Raw genomic sequence first — 21,620 nt, forward strand, 5'->3', positions numbered from 1 at the left:
AAAAAAATCAGTATGGCAGAATTAGCGTGGAACTGAAATTGACAGTTCCCGCGGCGCGAACGAGGGACTCTCCCGACAGACAGCAGTGGGTGTCATCTCGGGCGGATGGCGAGCTGCACGGGGTCCAGTGGCGGCCAGAGGGGAGCGCGGGGGGCGCGCGTCCCCAGGGCCGCTGGCGGCGTGCGTCGGGTCCCTCCGGGAGCTCGGGCGGGGGTGGGAGGGCGGCGGCGCGGCTCCCCCGGCGCAGCGCACCCAAGGCTTTGCGCCGCCCGCTCCTCCTTAACCCGCGCGGGGAGGCGGCGGCGGCCGCGGCCCGGCGGGCGGGGGCGGGGGAGGGGCGCCGAGCGCGGCGCGGAGGCCGGGGAGGAGCCGGGGCCTGCAGCGGAGCCGCGCCGAGCCCAAGCCCCGGCCGAGCCCTGACACCTTCCGTCCGACGCCTGGCTCCCCGGGGGAGTCTGGACTGGCCGGAGCCCGAGCGGCGGCGGCGCGGGGAGCCCCACGCGCCGGCGGGAGCGGAGGGGACGCGAACGGGACGAGAGGAGGCGCGGCCGCCGCAGGGACGCGCGTCCGGAGCTGCGGCCTCCCGGCCCCGGCTGCCCAGGCCAGCTCCAGGAGAGCGGGGAGCAAGCAAACCCCACCCTCGGGGGCGCCCCGGGAGCGGAGGCGGGAGGGGGACGGGAGAAGACCCTTCGCGCCCGGGCGAGGGACCGAGGAGACCCCGCTAGGGGGCGAGTCTCTCCTTCCTGGAGGCGAGGAGGATCCCCGCACCGGCCCGGGAATGGAGCCCCCAAAGTAGAGGGGTGTTCCTTACCGAGGAAGCTAGTGAGCCGCCCCGCGTGCCTCCACTCCTGCAAACACACTCACTGCAGTTCTGGACTTCTGGGGGGCGGAGAGAAGGGGGTATGCCTCTGGAGTAGGCACCCTGCCGCCCAGCCCGTGCTCACGGGGGCGAGGACTGCTCACGTTCAGAAGCAGAGGACACCCCAGGGAGAGAAGACGACTCGGCTTCCAGCCTTCCAGGAGAGGGGAAGAAGTCCCCCCAACTTCCCTGTACCCGGACAGTGGAACAGGGCAGAGCCCCTCCGCTCCGATCTCCAGCCGACCGAAAGAGCCCTCCACTCCCGACAGATTCAGTTTGGGGGGGAGGGGTACTCCCCCAAGGGGGAGGAGACAACTCCGGGTTGGACGAGGCTCCTCCCCTCCTCCCCAGGGTCGCCGGCCGAGTGTGGGGGGGGTGCCACCTCCCCCAGGTGGGACCTCCTTCTCCTCCCCCTCGCCCTCCCTCCACTCCTCATCCTCGGGGGACCCAGTTCCCCTCCCCAGCTTGGGAGGCTCAGCCAAGAACGGGAGGAGCCACTGAGGATGAGGCTCTGCATCTGCCTTTGAAGAGAGGGGTCCTTCCAACCCCAGACTCCAGTACCAGGTGGTCCCAGCCCTCTGCTGCGGCCGACGTGGAGACAGGTTAGTGCTTCTTTCATCTTCTGTCTTCTTTAGGCACTAGTGGGTGTAGGGGGCCTGGAGATGGTGCCTCTTGGGTTTCATTACTGGGGATGGTAGAGCAACAACTCAAGAGACTCTTCTGGGAAATGTGTTCTGAAGCTACTGGATTCAAACCCTCATCTTGCTGCAGAGGCTATGAGAAATGGGTTTCTTAGTGTTGGGGTGGGGACTGATGGGATGGGGTTCATTGGAGGTCCCTAGGGGAGTGTTTGTTTTCATTCGGAGGGCAAGGGACATCAGAAAACTCCTGCATCTCCAGCACTCCATCCACACGGTGTCATGGTGAGACACACCCCAACCAGACTGCCAAGCCACCCTCCATCCTTGGGCCTTGTCACACGGAGAATGGGCTCTCACTGAAGTCATGGTGGCATTTTCTGGCCTGGCCTTGTCTGGGGCTTCCATTGGTATTACCTTTTCTTACCTGTAACCCTAGGTCATTTAATGTCCACCAGAGCTGTTCTCTCCAGCCCGCTGTGATTACTGCTCGCTTTATAAGAAAAGCTGTCTGTCTCCAGTCACTCTGCTTCCCGGCCTCATCTCATGACATCTCCATTCCTGGCTGGAAGCATAAAATCCACAGGGAAAATGGAGATCCCATGTCCCGAGGCAAGAAGAAAGTCTGCAGGGAATGCCAGCTCTTGGGTTGAAGTTTGTCCCTAATGCTGGCCGGGTCCCACTGTCCCAGTGCCCTGCACTGCTCCTGTCCTTTGCTGACAGTGCCCCAGAAAAAGGCAGACCCTGGATAGGAGGAGGGGAGGGGTGATACTCAGCCTACTTCCAGTCTTCCATGGAAATAAGCTGACCACCAGGGAGATTTGACCCCCGAGGAATTTCTTTTCAGAAAATCACCTGATAGCTTCATCCTATCTCTTCCTGTTTCATGTGCAAGTTCTGGGTCTCTGGAACCTTGAATGTATGTTATCTTTCATAGGAAAATAGCAGGAACCATCAAAGCCCAGGATCTTCAGAAAAGGCAAGAAAAAGGTGCCAGGACATCCTTTTGGCGGAGCCTGGGCTGTGGGTTTAGTAGTGCTCTGCTTGTCAACCTGGGATCCCCAGCTAGGTGCCTGCGTTCCTGCCTTGCCACTAGGAAATACTTTGTCTCCTGTAAGGAGCATTAGACCCCACAGTGAATCCAAGTGAGAGGTTTCATCTAGTTTTTCTCTCTCTTTAATTTTTATTTATTTATTTGGCTACTCTGGAGCTTAGTTGCAGCTGGGATCCAGTTTCCAGACCAGAGATTCAACCCAGGCCCCCTGTGTAGGGAGTGCAAAGTCTTAGCCATGGGACCACCAGGGAAGTCCCGGGACGCTTCATCTTCTTTGGGTTTTTATGTTTCCTCCTTTGTCTGGCCATTGGGTGAACTGCCTGGATCTCTAAGTACATCTGCTATGTCCTGGAAGCTACCTGTTGGTCGTGGTCCATGAGATAGGGCTGTAATCCGGGTTTGTGGGGCTGCGCCGTAAAACAATGTGCGCCTGTTTCTTACTTCACATGGACGTGGCTCTGTCCCCATCATGCACCCCATGAAGGGTGCAAGGCCAAGTCTATGTGTGCTTTTCAGACTAGGCTCCAATTACCTAGAATTGTGTGTTTCTGGTAAGCTGCTAAAAACAGGTGCACCTGTGCAAGGAAGTGGGGAGAATGCTGGTAAGGATGCCCAGCTGGGAGGACAGGGTTGGCCTGCCCCAGCCAGCGGGAGCCCTTATGAGTGGCTGCAGCCCGGTCTCGGGCTGGGATCACTTCTGCTAGGACTGATAGAGAGTGTTAACTCTGATGTCTCTGGTCTAAAAAGCATGAGGATCCTCGGCTGTTTACTCTAGAACTCCCTCCCCCATTTTTGTTTGAAAAGAGCCAGCTCTGGAGAACAGCAGCCTATTTCCCACAAAGCACTTTACCAGACGCCGGAAGGCTCCTTGTTGAATGGCCCAGAGCCAGCGGGACCAGAGCAGGTCCAGGTGACCCACCGCCACACAGCCTAAGTGGCCGTGCTGGGACTGAGTCTCCCTGATTCTCCTTGGCTCCGTGGAATCAGTTAGGGGCGACAGCTATTGGGTTGGATTAACTATGACTTAGCGGGTGCTATTTTCCAGATCACATCTTATGACTCGGCCTAGTCCCCCCTGGAAAATAAGAGATGATACTCCCTCATTTCTTCATCCTTGGGAGTTTACTAGTCCTGGCATTGGTCGGTCCTTTGGGGGAGGGTGACACTCTCCCCAAAGGAAAGTTTGAGATTCTGACATCCTGAAAACTATTGTGAACTCACTGCGGGTTTTCTGCTTCTTCCAGGCCTACCTGTATGGTCTGTCCATTTTTCTAATTTTCAATGTCTATTATTCTCTCTCTTTTTTTCCTCATTAAAAAATAGTCATTGCTACACCTACATAACACTCACTAAGTGCTTTAAAAATTTTAACTGAAGGTTATCCTCCCAACAACCCTATGTATATACAAGTTATCATCTCCATTTTCCAATGAAGAAACTGCAACACAGAGAGGTTAAGTAACTTGCCTGAGGTTGCACAGCCAGTAGTAGGCTGTGGTGCCAGGACTGAAACCCAGACAGCCGGGCTGGTAATCAGCAAGGTGGCAAACTTAGCCACTGCTCTGTTAGTTTCTGCATTAGGTACAGAGCAGGAAGTTATCGTTCCTTAAAGCCTGACCTTGGCACTGTACAGAGAACAATTACTGGCCTTTCAGAGAAAATGGGAAGAAAACTGTGCCTGTTATCAGTCTTTCCCTCCACCAGAATGTCTTTCTGTTTTTCTCTTTCTCCCAGTAGTGTAGTCTTCATTAGACGTTCCATGGATGTGATGGAGCCTGCCCTTTGGCTGCCTTTCCCAGTTTCTATGGGTATTTCCTTTCAGTCTTCCAGCTTGCAGAGAAGAATGTAGCCTGACTCAGGTTCTGCCCCAGCCCCGTGGCATAAGGCCCACCTGGAGAGAGAGGTCTGGGTTAGCTGGGTTGGTCGGACTGAGAAATGGAGTACCTTTTGTGTACCTTTCTAATAATAGCCCCGAACACTAGCCTGGTGCCATTATTTTGGGGGAATGTGGAATGTGTGGCAGCCACCAGCTCTTTAAGCTTCATTCATGTCCCTCCAGGAATGAAGCTTTGACAGTGTTTATGACGGCGTCCCTTTTATTGAGGAGGGAAACTGAGGCAGGAAGACTTCAGGGAGCAAGGGGTGGTTAGGGAGACTCAGCGCGTAGGTGTCAAGGTTCATAATAGAACCAGGGAACCTCATTCTCTGAGGTTCTACATGCTGGACTGCCCTTCAAGAATGGGGAAGTGATGGGGGTAAGGAAGTGGGATGGGTTTAGGGAGAATGGTGCTGAGAAATCAGGAGGATCTTTTGCTGTAAGTGGCTTGTAGCTGGTAAGATTGGAAGATATTTTGAGTGCTGGGGCGGTAGCTGGAGGGCTGGCTGGGAGGGTGCTGGAGAAAGGTTAAATTTAACCTCAGTGTCCTAACCTGGTGCTGGGGAAAGGCTAGGGAAGGGCACAGAACCAGCAAAAGGCTGAGGGCACTTCCCTTTACGGAATTCACAGTGATTGGCACCTGCCAAGTGGGTTCTGTAAACCGCTTTGATTGTATTCTCCTGTCCCTCCCTGTCCAGTGTCAGGAGGCTTGCAAATGAAATGTCTCCTAAAGGCTTCTGTGTTCTTTCCTTCTTTTATTATTTTTATTTCTGGCTGGGCAGGGTCTTCAGTGCTTTGCGTGGGCTTTTTCTCCAGTTGCATTGAGTGGGGGCTACTCTTGGCTGCAGAGGCACACCGCCGGCCTCTCACTGCAGTGGCCCCTCCTGTCACGGAGCACTGGCTGCAGTAGTTGCCGCTCACAGGCTCTAGAATGAGGGCTCAGTAGTTGTGGTTCATGGGCCCAGCTGCTCCATGGCGGGTGGAATCTCTTCCCAGATCAGGGATCCAACCTGTGTCCCCTGTGGTGGCAGGCAGACTCTTATCTACTGTGCTTCCAGGGAAGCCCCTGCTGTGTTAAGGTGAAACTTCCCAGGATCTTTAGCAGGAGATAATAGGGTAAAATTTCCTTACAAACCCAGGAGAACCCTGGTCATTGTGAACCTGCTCATTGCCATGTTTCCGTTCAGCTGGGCTAAGGTAGCTCCAGAACCAGATGGCTGCTGGATGCACCCTTCTTTGCCCCAGTAGTTGCTCTGCTCTGCCTTAGTAAATTACCAGGAGGTCTGAGGCTTCCTGGAATGATTCAATATCCCTATTAGTCTCCAAGTTTCCATGGTTTTACGGCAAGATGGTGCTGGTGGTGGGATGGGAAAGGAGGATGGTCGGGAGAGGAGCTCAGGATAAAGGGGAATCCCTTTCGCGATGCTATTTATAAACAGAGCCCGGGTTGCTGTTGGGTCTCATGCTGCCCAGGCCCCGGAGGCACTAGGTGTTTCCTTGAGTACAGAGTGGGCGGAGTTGATGTGTTGCTGGTGAGGAGCTCCGGGGACGTGCACATGCATGCAGAGACTGTGTGGGTGGGGAACTGAGAGATCAGGGGATGAGTGATAGTGCTGACCCTTGGGAGAAAGTCTCCAGGCCAGACGAGTTATGGACTAGGAGAGTGAGCTGATAGCCGGAAAGATGTGTTGGAGGCAGGAGACTGGGCCCATACCTGCGATTGAGCTTCTAACCACAGTGTGTGGATTTGTGTGTAGTTGTATGTAACGCTGGTGCACATTATGTGAGTGTGGATTTAGGGGTTACACACCCAATATGTTTTCTGTCCAGGATTCTGAGACTTGTTAGCCCTGGCTCCTCAAGAGTGATTACCTGGATGGGACCTTCAGCAGGGCTCCGAGGAAGAAATTCTAGCTGGAACCTGGCTAACAGAGCAGGCACAAGGTGGTTCGGCAGCAATCATGGGCGGGAGGGAGGGGCAGGGCGCTTCCCAGGAGGGCTTCCCTGGTGGCTCAGTGGTAAAGAATCTGCCTGCCAGTGCAGGAGAGGCGGTTGGATCCCTGCGTCAGGAGGTTCCCTGGTGGAGGAAATGGCAACCCACTCCAGTATTCTTGCCAGGAGAATCCCATGGACAGAGGACCCTGGTGGGCTATACAGTCCATGGGGTCGCAAAGAGTCAGACACGACTTAGCGATTGAGCATGCAGGCACGATTGATGTATGTTTGTGTGTCTGGGCGGGGTTGGGGGGGTAAGGGGATGGCTAGGGGGCGGTGAAGGGGAAGGGGGATGGGATGCGGGGAGGGGGTAGAGGAAGAGGAGTGGGGTGGAGTGGGGTGGGGTGCTGCTGGCATCCGCCCTAGGGAAGTGCCAATGGCTACCAAGTGGATCCTGCCACTCTTTCCAGACCCTGCAATGCAAATCTCACCCACTGTCCTTCACCTTCCCCCACCTAGCACCTTCCCCCACCCAGACGTCACTCCGGCTGCACCCCTCCGCCTGAGAGAGCGCCCAGGCCGCGTGGGTGGCGGCAGGGCGTGCAGACAGCCGGCGTGGGCGGGTTGGCAGCGCCAGGAGTTTGCATGGAGGTGCCGCGAGCGTGCGTGCCTGGCCGGGAAGGCAGGAGAGAGGAGGAGGAGGCGGCAGAAGGGGAGCCAACCCTGAGCCCCAGAGTGGCTATTTTTAGCCGCCTATCTGATTGTTACCGGTGCGCGCACAGCTGGGTGTCTCCCTGGCTCGGTGCAGCCGGGCAGGCCGAGCGGTGGGAGGGCCTCGCCAGTGACTTCTTCCTGGTGTCGCCGTCTGTGGGCGGGAACTCGCGAGGAGGCGGTGCTTTAAAGGTGCGAGGGCAGCCGTCCTAGGGCCCGTGCCCTCTGTGTTGGGAGTCTGTGCCCCTTGGGTAACGTATGTCGGGTATCTCCTTGTGATCTCTGGTCGTGGGCCACTGTCTGTCTGGCATCCCTGTTTGGCTGGTTGTCACACTTATGTACCTAATACTACTCGTGTGCACATGAATGTGGGCTCCAAGGGCGAGCATTGGGGATGGAACTAATGCGAAATACCTTTGAAAGTGTTGATATGTGCTTCATTAGGGTATGCTTGTGTTTACTCAGGTTGTTCTTCTTTACACGTTCCCTCGTGCTCTCTTTGGATGTTGAATGTAAATATAACAAGTGACACATAATTGGAGAGTAGACTTTGACGAGTTTTACCTGCTGTTTAAGTGGTTTTTTAAGAAATCAATTCGACACTTTTTTTTTTTTTTAAGATTAATGTATTGTATTTTTTGACTGTGCTGGGTTTTCATTGCTGCACTCAGGCTTTCTCTAGCTTCGGTGCACGAGCTTCTCACTGTTGCGGCTTCTCCTTGCCGAGCACTGGCTTTAGCTTGAGTAATTGCAGCCTGTGTGCACAGTTGTTGTGACTCCAGGGTTCCAGAGTGCAGGCTTACTAGTTGTGGCGCATAGGCTTAGTTGCTCTGCGGCCTGTGGGATCTTCCCAGATCAGGGATCAAACGGGTGTCCCTTGCATTGCAAAGTGGATTCTTAACCACTGGACCACCAGCAAAGCCCTCCATGAAGCTTTAAAATATTATGTTGCAGGGCTTTAAGTAAGGAGAATTGAGGAACAGCTCGACATGCTGAGTGGTTTGATCTCCCTTTTCATCCTGCGTGAAGCAAGAGGCCTCTTGGCATCTTCCATGCGAAGATGCAGAATAAGTGTCAGTCTGTCATCTGGCAGGTGATTGATGCTGTGTGCATTTGAAGGTTCTGGGAACCTGGTTATCTGGAGTCTTCTATAGGAATTAGAGTGAGAAGAAACTCTCCTTCCCCGAAAGCCCTAAGATTTGGTATTACTTGCCACAAGTGACCACAGGTAACACTTGTCTATTCTATTTTCCTCTTCTCTGCAGAATCCAAAAATACCATGGCTTCTGACCTAGAGAGCAGCCTCACCTCCATAGACTGGCTTCCCCAGCTGACCCTCCGGGCCACCATCGAGAAGCTGGGAAGTGCCTCCCAGGCTGGGCCTCCTGGTGGGAGCCGCAAATGTCCGCCAGGCTCCCCCACAGATCCGAACGCCACCCTGAGCAAAGACGAGGCAGCCGTTCACCAGGATGGCAAGCCCCGGTACAGCTATGCCACCCTCATCACCTATGCCATCAACTCCTCTCCAGCCAAGAAGATGACCCTCAGTGAGATTTACCGCTGGATCTGTGACAACTTCCCCTATTACAAGAACGCGGGCATTGGCTGGAAGGTGGGACAGCTTCTATGCCCTGAGATGGTTCTTAGTCTCGACAACACTTTCCTCTACTTTTATGTCTTCCCTGTAACCTGGTCCATTTCACTCTGAGATGTCTCAGAGATGTGTGAACTTAAAAATCTCAAATCTCCCATCCCTTACTTTTTTTTTTTCCAGAGTTGAACAACTTTCATAAGGTGTATATGGGAAATTCCAGTGATACCAAACCTCTTAGTTACAGTATGGCAGGATGCTGATGCTCACCATATCCTCTTTAAAAAACAAAGAAATTAATTTATTTGGCTGTTTCAAGTCTTAGTTGCGTCATGTGAACCCTTAGTCATGTATGCAACATCTAGTTCCCTGACCAGGGATTGAACCCAGGCCCCTTGCATTGGGAGCACAGAGTCTTAGCCACTGGGCCACCAGGGAAGTCTCTCATCCTACCCTCTTGTCCCTTGGTTTATTTCACAGATATTTACTGCCATTCTGCTCTGTTGAAGTCACATGCAAGGCGTGGCATTGCTCCATCCTACCTAGAGATTGAACCACATCTGGTTTGCAGAGCTCCATTGCACACAGTCATTATCTTTTTAAAAACTATGTACCGAGAAAAAAAAATGTAATTAGGTCCTTCCCCAGCAGCTCATCCACCAAGCAAGGAAGGAGAGGATAAGTGGTTTGGCTGGAGATGAAGGAAAAAGGGGCCTCCTCTTCCACTCATGGAAGGAAGGCTGATGTTCTCAGTCCTTGGGAGCAGTCACTCACTTGGCAGTTGTTGAGTAGAAATGGGGATTTAATGTAGCTCTGTCACTCTGTAAATCATCACCCTACATACAAGCCAGATGATGAGCTGGAGACTGTTGAAAGCATTCAGTTATTCCTTTATAAATATGTTCCTGCTAGCCGCCACAGCCCCCACCAACTTCACCCAAGGCATGTATGCAACAATATTTTTTTCCTCCAAATGTGACCTATCCATGGGCTCTTGAGAAGACAAAAAGGTGAATTGTACCTGGTTTCACTTACAATTTATATTTTGTTATCATGTACATCATCGGTTTTTTTTGCACGGCTGCGCTACTGTGGCTTGTGTGATCTTGGTTCCTTGACTAGGGATCGAACCCATGCCCTCGGCAGTGAAAACTCAGAATCCTAACCACTGGACCTCCGGGGAATTCCCACATCACTAGTTTTAAAATGTTCTTTCACTATTGATAGAATGAATTAAGGAGCTGAGCAGATGTGATTCTTTTTTAATTGAAGTATAGTTGCTGTACAATATTATTAAGTTACAGGTGTACGATAGAGTGATTCACAGTTTTAAAGGTTATACTTTCATTTATAACTATTATAAAATCTGTATTTATTCTCCATATTGTATCAATACAATATATCCTTGCAGCCGATTTTATATATAATAGTTTGTACCTCTCAACCCCCTATCCATGTATTGCCTCTACTTCCTTCCCTCACCTCACTAGTAACCACTGGTTTGTTCTCTATAGCTGTGAGTCTGCTTCTTTTTTGTTATATTTACTAGTTTGTTCTATTTTTTAGATACCATGGGTAAATGATTCATGTAATGTTTGTCTTTCTCTGTCTGACTTATTTCACTAAGCATAATGCCCTCCAAGTTGGTCCATATTGCTGCAAATGGCAAAATTTCACTCTTTTTAATGGCCGAGTAGTATTCCATTGTGTGTATATATGTATATGCCGTATATATATATGCCACATCTTCTTTATCCATTCAACTGTGGATGGGCACTTAGGTTTGTGCAAATGTGAATTTGAGGCTTTTATATACCTGTCATCAGTTGGGTGTCATTTGGGTGGAAAGATTGAAAAACTATATAATCAGCTCTCTAGGAGTACCAGGTAGTCAAATTTACAGCAGTGATCTCTCATCAATTTAATTGCTTTTTCTTATCTCATTGCTCTTGCTATCTGATAGGTGATTTCCTGCATCAGTATAGTTATGAGGTGCTCAGTTTACCCTGACACTTAGCGGGTGTTATGTCCCTTTGTGTCCTTTTGAGAACTATTGGAAAATTTCCTGCTTTGCATGATACTCAAATCTAACTTGCTTCTCTGCTTCCTCAGAATTCAATTCGGCACAACCTTTCTCTCAACAAGTGTTTCCGGAAGGTGCCCAGACCACGGGATGACCCTGGGAAGGTGAGATTCAGCTGTAATTGGAGAGGGGAGGAACAGGAAGGAAAGGGAAGTAGCTGACAGCTCAGAGTCCTGTGGCTGTTTTAATTACCCAGAAGAAGAAATCATGTTAATTAGAGAAGCAGCTTTATTTTTCTCTCAGAGGAATAGCTTGGTTATCAAACTTACGAGTCCTCACAAGAATGAATGACTAAGGAAAGCTGTGAAATTTTTTCTTAATAGAAATATTTATGAAAAAATTGACTTTGATGCCCTCTTTTTTGGTGTATTGGGCTCTTTCTAGATGTCAAATAAGCTTTGGAAGCATTTTTCTATAGGACAATCTCATAGTTTTTATTTTCGAAGGGGAGAAGGGATAGATCATCCTCTTTGTTGGACAGCCGTGGATGCTAAAGTCTCAGAGAGTTTTGCCTTAGAGCACATGGAAGGGGTAGGTTGGTTTGGGCATTTGCAACTCTTTGAGGTGGATGCTGTGTTCTGCATCTTCAGTATGATCGAGACCTGTGTTTGGACCACAGCGGGTACCTCTGACATGCTCTGTGAGTTGTTAGGACAGATCTAGTACTCAAAAATAGCTGTTGCTCTCCGGATTCTATGTGAATTACCAGTCATTTTTCTTAATAGAGCTCTTATTTTGTATGAAGAAGTGACAGTCGCTCAGTCGTGTCTGACTCTTTGTGACCCCGTGGACTCTTTGCAAGCCCACCAAGTTACTCTTGTCTATGGAGTTCTCCAGGCAAGAATACTGGAATGGGTAGCCATTCCCTTCTCCAGGGGATCTTGCTGACCCAGGGATCAAACCTATGCTTCCTGCATTGCAGGTGGATTCTTTACCATCTGAGCCACCAGGGAAGCCATATTTTGTATGAAGATCCTCTCAAATGTCTACTTTTCCAGTGGGCGGTATTTCCATATATAATGATTTTTTTTTTCTCTCGGGCGATGGGTTCTTCTAGGGCTCTTATTGGACAATTGATACCTGCCCTGACATCTCCCGGAAGAGACGACACCCTCCAGATGATGACGTAAGTCTCCACCTCAATGAGATGCCATTTCTGAGTCTGCTGCTCCTCCCGCGTCTCCCAGACATTTCTTAAACGTGGGGCAAAGGTCAGACACCAGCAAGGATGGAACCATGGGTCTTGTGGGGAGGTTTAGCATCTGCTTATAGACTGTTCTTTTTTCACGACCCTCAGCTGTCCCAGGATTCGCCAGAACAGGAGGCCAGCAAGAGTCCACGGGGAGGGGTTCCAGGGAGTGGAGAAGCCTCACTGCCTCCTGAGGGGAATCCTCAGATGCCACTTCAGAGCCCCACATCGATTGCCAGCTACAGCCAGGTGGGCGGTGGAGGTGGCAGGAGGCATAAGCGATGGATGGACGGGTGGATGGGTGGTTGATTGAATAGATTGATAGGTCTGTCAGTTCAAAATTACATATTGAGTGTCTGTGCTGTAGCAGGCAGATAAATTGGGAAAGGAGGAGAAAGCAAAAGAAGGAAACAAGGAAGCTGAGAGAGGGAGAGAGCAAAAGGCAGAGGGAGACAACAAAATGTTAAGAAAGATCAGAAAAATAAAAAGTGGTGAGAAGACAAGAAAGGGAGCCAAAAAAGGTTCTGAGAAAGGAAAGATGAGCATGGATGCAACACAGGGAAAGGGCAAGAGACTACATCAAGATAGGAACGAGAAAAGGAGAAAAATGATGCTCATTCATTGAAAGGATGGTTGAAGATGAAGAGGACAGGCAGGAGAGCTTGGTGTCCACCAAAGTGTTGTGTGGGTCCCTTACATAGGACATGGACTGAGTCTTCTTGCCTCTTCCTGCAGGGCACAGGGTCTGTGGATGGCGGAGCGGTGGCAGTGGCGGGTCCAGGTCGAGAGAGCACCGAGGGGCCCCCTCCCCTGTACAACACCAACCATGACTTCAAATTCTCCTACTCAGAGATTAATTTTCAGGATCTAAGCTGGTCCTTCCGCAACCTCTACAAGTCCATGCTGGAGAAGTCCTCCTCGTCTCAGCACGGTGAGTCTAGGCTGGAGAGGGGAGCTGGGATGTCCTTGTATTTTTTTTTTTTTAATATCTGTTTGGCTGTACCAGGTCTTAGTTGCAGCATTCGAGCTCTTGTTGTGGCATGTGGGATCTAGTTCCCTCACCAGGCATTGAACCCAGGTCCCCTACACTGGGAGTGGAGAGTCTTAGCCCATGGACCACCAGGGAAGTCCCTGTCCTTGTATTTTTGAACAGATGGTGACATTCTTTTCTCTCCCTCTTTCCAATGTGTAACACGAGGAGAGGGTGATCACTGGTCAGGGAGGAAAGTGTATCATGAGCCAAAACTGTCTGGAGTCAGATCTCTTCTGATTTAGTGCTGAAGGACAGCTGTGTCAAGAAGCAGGGCTGGCTCCTTAGCTGCAGTAAGTGAGCTGGAGGAATCCCCCTTCTAGAACTGCTGCTGCTAAGTCACTTCAGCAGTCGTGTTCAACTCTGTGCGACCCCACAGACGGCAGCCCACCAGGCTCCCCTGTCCCTGGGATTCTCCAGGCAAGAATACTGGAGTGGGTTGCCATTTCCTTCTCCAATGCATGAAAGTGAAAAGTGAAAGTGAAGTCGCTCAGTCGTGTCCGACCCTTAGCAAACCCATGGACTGCAGCCTACCAGGCTCCTCTTGTCCATAGGATTTTCCAGGCAAGAGTACTGGAGTGGGTTGCTATTTCCTTCTCCGAACTAAGGGCTGTGATTTAATGGCTGTTAGCAAGTCATTCTGAGGATGGCCACTAGGGGACAGCAGTTTTCTTAAGAATCTCTGTGTTTGTGAGAAGAACCTAATTTTTTAAAATTTTCGCATATTTATGTTAATTTGGGGGCTTTCTAGATGGCCCTGTGGTAAAGAATCTGCCTGCTGAGCAGGAGATTTGGGTTCGATCCCTGGGTTGGGAAGATCCCCTGGAGAAGGAAATGGCAACCCACTCCAGGATTCTTGCCTGGAGAATCCCATGGGCAGAGGAGCCTGGCGGGCTGCAGTCCAGGGGGTTGCAAAGTGTCAGACATGACTGCCGGACTAAGCACAGCACATGTTTGGAACTCTTATCTGATGTCTGAGGTCTTTGGAAACTATGATTCTACATCAATATCCTTGAAAAATAGCATAAAAAGGTGCATGCTGACATTTGGCTAAAATTTCAGCAGTTGTCCTGCTGTCAAGACCCTCCTGTCTGTCAGTTATACCTGCCTGGGGGCTGGAGGGGACCAGGGGATCCCTGCTGTCCAGACTGTCCTTACCCTTTGTCGGCTGCCTTTTCTGGGTCTGAGGTCTCGGGTCTCAACCCCGTGGAAATCTTGACCCCCTTTGCCTCCCCCCAACCCTGCAGGCTTCTCGTCTCTCCTGGGGGACCTGCCACCATCCAACAACTACTACGTGTACCAGCAGCAGCAGCAGCAGCAGCCACCGCCCCCGCCGCCCCCGCAGTCACAGCCGCAGGCACCCGCCCAGGGCACCTCTACCGTCGGGGGTGCTCCGCCACTGCACACCCCTAGCCCCGACGGCTGTACCCCACCCGGGGGGAAGCCAGCGGGGTCCGAGGGCTACGGGCCACCCCCGGTGATGGCCATGCACCCGCCCCCGCTGCAGCACGGAGGCTACCACGCCCATCAGCACCACCCCCATTCCCACCCCGCCCAGCAGCCGCCGCCACAGCAACAGGCACAAGGCCAGGCGCCCATCAACAGCACTGGCTTTGGTGAGTAAGCGAGGTGCGCGGAGTCCCCGAAGGACTGCCCGCTGACCTCCCTGTTCTGACTCTGGCAGGAGATGCGATTGGTTAGGAAATTAACAGCGGGTCTTTTATTTATTTGTTTCCGCCTACTGGTATTTGGGATCTTCCTTCCCCTAGGAGGGATCGAACCTGCCCCGCCCTGCATTGCAAGGGCAGAGTCTCAACCATTGGACCACCAGGGAAGTCCCAATAGTGGCTCTTTTAGCCTTATTCTCCCACCAGAGCTCCTGTGGGCAACAGAAGTTGCAAATTAGAGCTCTATATTAAGAGAATTTTTAGACAAATTTGGATTGTTTTAGGTATTCTCTTGTCTGTGAGCTGGGCTGTTTGTAATTAAAGCCTCAGTAGGTTGGTTTGTCCTAAATCTCCAGGGAGGAGAGTCCAAAGTTATCTTGGTAATGCAACCGATGACCTGTGTAGATGCAAGAATCTTGCATTCATTACTCAGCCTGCTGTCAGTAGGTGGCTGTCTCACCCCTCACTCTGTCTTGTTCCCCCGTCCCCCTCCTCTTCACAGCCTTTCCTCCTGACTGGTGCTCCAATATCGACTCCTTAAAGGAAAGCTTTAAGATGGTGAACCGGCTCAACTGGTCCAGCATTGAGCAGTCACAGTTCTCAGGTTGGTGACTTGAGTGATGGTGCCTAAAATAAGAGAAAACAAAACAGGAGAACCAGTGGTGCCTGGGGGGTTGAGGGATGTAGTATAAGTGGAAAAACCCAATGGAAAGTGGAACCAGAGGGGATGGTTAAGTGAAGCTTGTGTGCTCGGTCGTATTCGACCCTTTGTGACCCCTTGGACTATAGCCCGCCAGGCTCCTCTGTCCATGTAATTTTCCAGGCAGGAATACGGAGTGAATTGCCATTTCCTTCTCCAAGTAATGCTTGAGGATGGAGGATTTCATGTTACACAAGGCAGATAATGTTGATACCTTCTTCAAGTTAATCTTTAGTTCAGTCACTCATGGTGTCCAACCCTTGGCGACCCCATGGACTACAGCACGTCAGGCTTCCCTGTCTCAAACTTATGTCCATCAACTTGGTGATGCCATCCAACCATCTCATCCTCTGTCGTCCACTTCTCCTCCCGCCTTCAATATTCCCAGCATCAGGGTCTTTTCCAATGAGTCAGTTCTTCGCATCAGGTGGCCAAAGTATTAGAGCTTCACCTTCAGCATCAGTCCTTCCAATGAACACTCAGGACTGATCTCCTTTAGGACTGACTGATTTGATCTTGCAGTCCAAGGGACTCTCAAGAGTCTTCTCCAACACCACAGTTCAAAAGCATCAATTCTTTGGCGCTCAGCTTTCTTTATGTTCCAACTCTCACATCCATACATGACTATTGGAAAAACCATAGCTTTGACTAGATGGACCTTTGTCAACAAAGTAATGTCTCAGCTTTTTAATATGCTGTCTAGGTTGGTCATAGCTTTTCTTCCAAGGAGCAAGCGTCTTTTAATTTCATGGCTGCAGTCACCATCTGCAGTGATTTTGGAGCTCAAGAAAATAAAGTCTGTCACTGTTTCCATTGTTTCCCATCTATTTGCCAGGAAGTGATGGGACCAGATGCCATGATCTTCGTTTTTTGAATGTTGAGTTTTAAGCCAGATTTTTATGTTGCTTAATTTTTGCTTTTATTCAAAATGACAGTGGTTTATTCTACTCAGTTTTATCTCTGGGAGAAGGAGGACTCTTGATTCAGAAACCCTGGATCACTGTTTTATAGTTTTGCCACCATTTATTGACAGTATGGGGGCTTCCCAGGTGGAACGTGGTAAAGAACCCACCTGCCAATGCAGGAGATGCAGGAGACATGGGTTTCGATCCCTGGGTTGGGAAGATCCTCTGGAGGAGGAAATGGCAAGCCACTCCAGTATTCTTCCCAGAAAAATTCGTGACTGACATATGACCATGGCTAATTCACTTAGTTACGTTGAACCTTTATTCGCCAGTAAGATGGAAATTATATGAGTTTGGTAAGGAAGAAATAGAATGAGAGTTTGAAAATGTAGATGTCAATTATTGGGGGTTGTTGTTTAGTTGCTAAGTCGTGTCCGACTCTTTGCAACCACATGGACTGTAGCTCTCACCAGATTCCTCTATTCTTGGGATTTTCCAGGTAAGAATACTACAGTGGGTTGCCGTTTCCTTGGTAGCGCATATAATCGGTGGTGTTGATTGACAGTGTGACTGGGAGCAGTGACTTAGGTATAGAACCACTAGGGGTGTTGGGGCTCCGGCAAGGTTAGCATTTTTTTTTTAATGGACTAGACACTTGACTTTTTATAATGCCTGTCAAGCAATAGATAATTCAGAAAGCAAAAACTAAAATTTGAAATCTCACCACTCATTGCAAAAAAATCTCACCACTCATTTCTTGCTTCTTTACTGGCAGAGCTGATGGAGAGCCTGCGGCAGGCAGAGCAGAAGAACTGGAGCCTGGACCAGCATCACATCGCCAATCTGTGTGACTCCCTCAACCACTTCCTCACTCAGACTGGTCATGTGCCCCCCCAGGGGGGCTCCCACCGGCCACCAGCCCCCGCCCGCATCGCGGACTCCTGTGCCCTCACCAGTGGCAAGCAGGAGCCGGCCATGAACCAAGGTACTGCACGAAGCCAGTTGCCAAGGAGGTGGAGACTGGATGATGCGAAGGAAGGGGGATGAGAAGGTCGGAAGAGAACTGAAACGCATCAGTTTATGGGCACTGATCCAAATGCCAAAGAAATAGACTGTATTTCCTTTTAGGTTTTTGTTTTTCTTTTTGGTTGCTCTGAGTCTTGCGCACAGAGTTTTCTCTAGTTGCAGTGAGTGAGCGCTGCTTTCAAGTCGAAGTGGAGGGGCTTCTGATTGTGTTGGCTTCTCCTGATGTGGAGTGCAGGCTCTAGGGCTCACAGGCTTCATTAGCTGTGGCACACGGGCTTAGTTGCCCCATGGCTTGTGGGAGCTTCCCGGAGCGGGGATTGAACTTGTGTCCCTTGCATTGACACGTGGATTCTTAGCCACTGGACTCCAAGGGAAGTCTTCCTTTTAGATCTTGATCTGGGAGGTCAGGGTTACTTAAGAAAAGGGAAGAGAAAGTTCCTGTTCTATATTCGTGTCTCAGGAAACCCCTCCCTGGATTATATCATATAGGGTCATGATCGGCAAACCAGTGAAGTGAGGGAGAGTCAGTGATTAAGGTCTGTGTTTATCACCCTGCTGATAGCTGTGATATTACAGGTGCTAGTATCGGGTGCCTTTGTACCGTAAGTGGCTAGGAGTGAAAGCTGCAGAAAGCCTTGATGCCCGCAGGAGCTATAGAACAGAGCAGGGAAGGGAGAAGAGCTGAAGGCGATGGGGAGTACGTTACCCTCTCTATGGAACTCTGCTTCCTTGAGTACAGGGGTCCCACTCACTTAACTCTTGTCTTGCTTTCACAGCAGTGAACTCTTACGTGCACCCTCAAGGCCCCCATCTCTACCCCGGCCCATCACCAATGTACCCACTCCCCACCCAGGACTCAGCAGGATACAGTCGCCCAGGTAAGAGCCAGGAGGCTTGTTTTAAGCACCAGAGAGTTTGTTTGGCTTTCCTGTGGCTCCGAGCCTTTATTCTCAGCCCTTTTGCCTGCACCTGCCAGAGCGAGTGAGCCCTCCTGGTTCCTGGGACTGAGGGTGGGCCGCCTGCTAGGGAGGTGTATGTCATGGGAGACGAGAAGATCAACGTGCTTTAAAATTAGCCCATGCCTACCATGATGACAGAAAGCAGAAGCATGATTATAAACAAAAGATAGAAAAGTAGAACATGTATGCCTCACTTCGGAATCTGGATGGAAGATGCACTCAGACAAATGAAATGAACGTGTTGTATACACGCACCTGCTTTGTGCCCATGTCACCTGCTCTCTAGTATCAGGGTTCTGGGATTGAACTGTCTCTGTTGGTGGGAGTAGGCGTGGATACCCTAAATTGTCATAAATAGTGCAAAATGAACAGATCCTTCACCTTTAAATGCATTTTAGAAAAACCACTGTTATCATCCTGCCTAACCACAGTGTTTTCAATTTAGGGGGTCTTTGTCCATGTATTCCTTCTTATATACAAATCTCTGTATTGCTATTTCAAATAGTAGTATATTCTGTATGTTTTTTGTTGTTATTATATAGTCTTCAAAAATATAATTTTTTTTTTTGGCCACTCTGCATGGCTTATGGGATCTTAGTTCCCTGACCAGGGATCGAACCCCGGGCCCTAGGCAGTGAAAACAAGGAGTCCTAACCCCTTGGACCGCCAGGGCATTCCCCATAAGTATAATTTTTAATGGCTGTTATATTTTACTGCTGCTACATTGCCTTATGGCGTAGTTTACTCTAGTTTCTTTCCTGGGACCTCACTGAAGTGGTAGCGGGCAGCAAAAATCACTCTGGGCTGATAAGGACGGTAGTTTCCCCAGACCTTCCCCCTGGTGATGCTTGGGGTTGACCACCGTCCATCGAGATGGACAGAATGGCCTCCAATGCCCTCTCCTCTTAATCTCCTTCTCTCTTTCCACAGCACACCACATGGTCCCTCGGCCACCGGTCCCACCTCCTGGGGCCAGTGAGGAGATCCCAGACGACTTCGACTGGGACTTGATTACCTAGTGCATTCGAGAGCCCGGCCATCAGCCCAGGGCTGGGTGGTGACATAGGGCCGTGGGGGAAGCCCAGCCCCCACCACCCTTCCGCCCTTGCCTGTATATAGATATATATCCTTTTTTTTTTCTTTCTCTGCCAGAGAAGCCACCGCAAGATGCTGCCGAAGATAACCCCCTCTTTCCTGCCTCATTCTTTCTCTTCCTTCTTGTTTTTTTTTTCTAATTCTTTTATTATTATTCTTATTATATTATTATTATTATTATTGGTTATATGCTGTCTCCAGTCTCCTGTCCCCACACCATGGTCCATGTCCACCTCTTGCTAATGTAAAGTCATCTGGCTGGAAGGTGAGGCCATGAGAGCCACAGCGAAAGGTCTCAAACTTTGATTTACCTTTCTCTTTGGGCAATTCAGTGCTAATCCCACCTTTCAGCCCTACATTGTTTTCTGTGGATAATAGTTCAATCCAGGGCTGAAGAGGCCACATTATCAAGTAGAAGGGATTTAAAATGCTGCTTGGCAGCCATGAATTTGCAGGTTTTACTCAATGGTGCTAATTTTGTCCTCTGAGCTCTTCCTTGTCCCTTATTATCTCCAATCCTACTTCTGCTGGTCCTTATTCCCCATCAAGGGTAAGAGTGATGATGGTGGAGATAAAATCCTAGTGGAATAAGAGGTCTGGGTTGGGTAGAGTAGAATGCTGTAGAGGGGTGATGGAATACAAAACAGAAATTGGGTCTCTGCCACTCTTGTCAAATAAACTGCCACTGGCTTATTCCTGGCCTGTTCTCTATAGGATATAGTCAGTCCTAGCCAGAACTCTGCTTCTCTTCAGGGCTTCCCAGGTGGCGCTAGTGGTAAAGAACCCACCCGCCACGGCAGGAGATGTGAGTTCCATCCCTGGGCTGGGAAGATCCCCTGGAGGAGGGCATGGCAACCCACTCCAGTATTCTTGCCCGAGAATCCCATGGACAGAGGAGCCTGGCGGGCTACAGTCCATAGGGTTGCAGAGTTGGACACAACTGAAGCAACTTAGCACGTACGTGCTGCTTCTGTGGTGGAAATGAGGACAACCCTTCAGCATAGGGTCAGCTTTTTGGAGATGGTTTCTGTTGAACCATTCTGGCTTTTTAAACATCATGTTCTCTGGAAATTAACTGTGTCTTTTATTTGCACTTACTAGTTATCCTTTCATCCCCTTATCTCATTTGGCAAATACTATTTCATCCTCCTTTAGTTGTCTGCCCAACTCTTCCACCCATCAAATTTTCTTCTCCTGTTTTCTGGGATTCTCAAGAAAGGAGAGTAACCCATGATTCCTTTTAGTCTCACCATGTCCTCGGGCAAGACTGGAATCTCTTTCCCACAGATCAAAGCAGAATCAAACCTACAGTACGGGTGTCAGGAGGGTGAGAGAGGAAAGGGGAACTGGTGTAGACGTGCATAGGGAATATTTCAGTTATTTAACTATGTAGGTGGATGCTTCTCTTGGAATCCAGATCACTGGGGCTGAAGCTTCTGCAATCAGGTTTTTTGAGGGATGAAGGAACTTGGGAGAGGGTAATAAATAACTGAAAACAAAGAGCTCCATGAGGGCCAAGGAAGGACTCCCCCCCGGCCCCCGAAAAAGGTACAGGGAAAACTTACCTCCTTTGTCAAGGAGTGGCCATGGTTTATGGCTGCAGAGTACTTAGCGTATATTGGATATTAATTATTGAATTCTAGTTCTGAGAAGGAAGAACAGTTTTATTTCCGTTTTTATTTTACCGAATGGTCACTTTCTCAAAGCTGCAGGACAAAATGTGCGGAATGGACAAGGCCACTGTCTCTGTGATTTCTGGTTTTTGTTCCTATCCTTTTATTTACCCATGCTTTCCGCTTTCCTGCTTTCCCCCTCATCCTCCCCTTCCTTTCTTCGTAAGAGGTTCTCTATTGAGAGTTTGTTGAAGAAGTCCAGTGAGGCTGAAGTCGGGGGGCAAGAAAGGGCAGTTAACTAAACAGCACTTTATTTCTTTGAAGTTCTTTGTAAGACATGGGGGTGTGAGTGACTTGAACCCACTGTCGTGTCGGAGGGCAGTTTGTGGGGTTGAAGTATGGCATAAGATTTCCCATTGGGGACAGGAGAATTTCTCTTCCAGGGTGGTGACACGCCTCAGCCCAGTGTCCCCATCTGAGGCGTGTCTTCCTCATCCTTCCAGTCAGGGTGCCTCCTACACACAGCGTCGCATCTGTTCTTCCTAAGATTTCCTCTCTTACAAATCATCACATTTCTCAACCCCTCTTCTACCCAGATCCGCACAAGATTTGCCAGGGTAGACTAAATCAGACATGGAAGTGTCTCCTGTGTATAGTTCATCTGTGTCTTCTGAAAACGAGAACTCTGG

The 21,620-nt window shown here is 50.1% G+C and overlaps 1 protein-coding gene across 3 annotated transcripts; it reads left to right on the plus strand.

Moving 5' to 3' along the window:
* Window positions 1-371: 371 nt before the first annotated feature.
* On the plus strand, window positions 372-19,329 carry FOXJ2 (forkhead box J2). 3 transcript variants are annotated; one of them, XM_081587935.1, is made up of 11 exons: window positions 372-1,461; window positions 8,339-8,685; window positions 10,777-10,851; window positions 11,805-11,873; window positions 12,045-12,185; window positions 12,672-12,867; window positions 14,214-14,582; window positions 15,136-15,237; window positions 17,014-17,223; window positions 18,041-18,142; window positions 19,154-19,329. In XM_081587935.1, exons 2-11 carry the CDS (start codon window positions 8,353-8,355, stop codon window positions 19,240-19,242), a joined length of 1,686 nt encoding a protein of 561 aa, XP_081444061.1. In that variant the 5' UTR covers window positions 372-1,461; window positions 8,339-8,352; the 3' UTR covers window positions 19,243-19,329. The 3 variants fall into 3 exon arrangements, with proteins under 3 accessions (XP_081444061.1, XP_081444062.1, XP_081444060.1); XM_081587936.1 differs by having other exon boundaries at window positions 18,044-18,142; XM_081587934.1 differs by lacking the exon at window positions 19,154-19,329 and having other exon boundaries at window positions 18,041-18,799.
* The last annotated feature ends 2,291 nt before the right edge of the window (window positions 19,330-21,620 follow it).

Source organism: Giraffa tippelskirchi, chromosome 4 (genome assembly GCF_054371585.1).
Source record: "Giraffa tippelskirchi isolate mGirTip1 chromosome 4, T2T-mGirTip1v1.2.pri, whole genome shotgun sequence".
NCBI lineage: Eukaryota > Metazoa > Chordata > Mammalia > Artiodactyla > Giraffidae > Giraffa > Giraffa tippelskirchi.

Coding starts and splice junctions, on each gene's coding strand:
- FOXJ2 (XM_081587934.1), top strand. CDS start 8,353: ATGGCTTCTGACCTAGAGAGCAGCCTCACCTCCATAGACTGGCTTCCC. Junction 15,238..17,013: donor TGAGCAGTCACAGTTCTCAG/GTTGGTGACTTG, acceptor CTTTACTGGCAG/AGCTGATGGAGAGCCTGCGG. Junction 17,224..18,040: donor GGAGCCGGCCATGAACCAAG/GTACTGCACGAA, acceptor TTGCTTTCACAG/CAGTGAACTCTTACGTGCAC.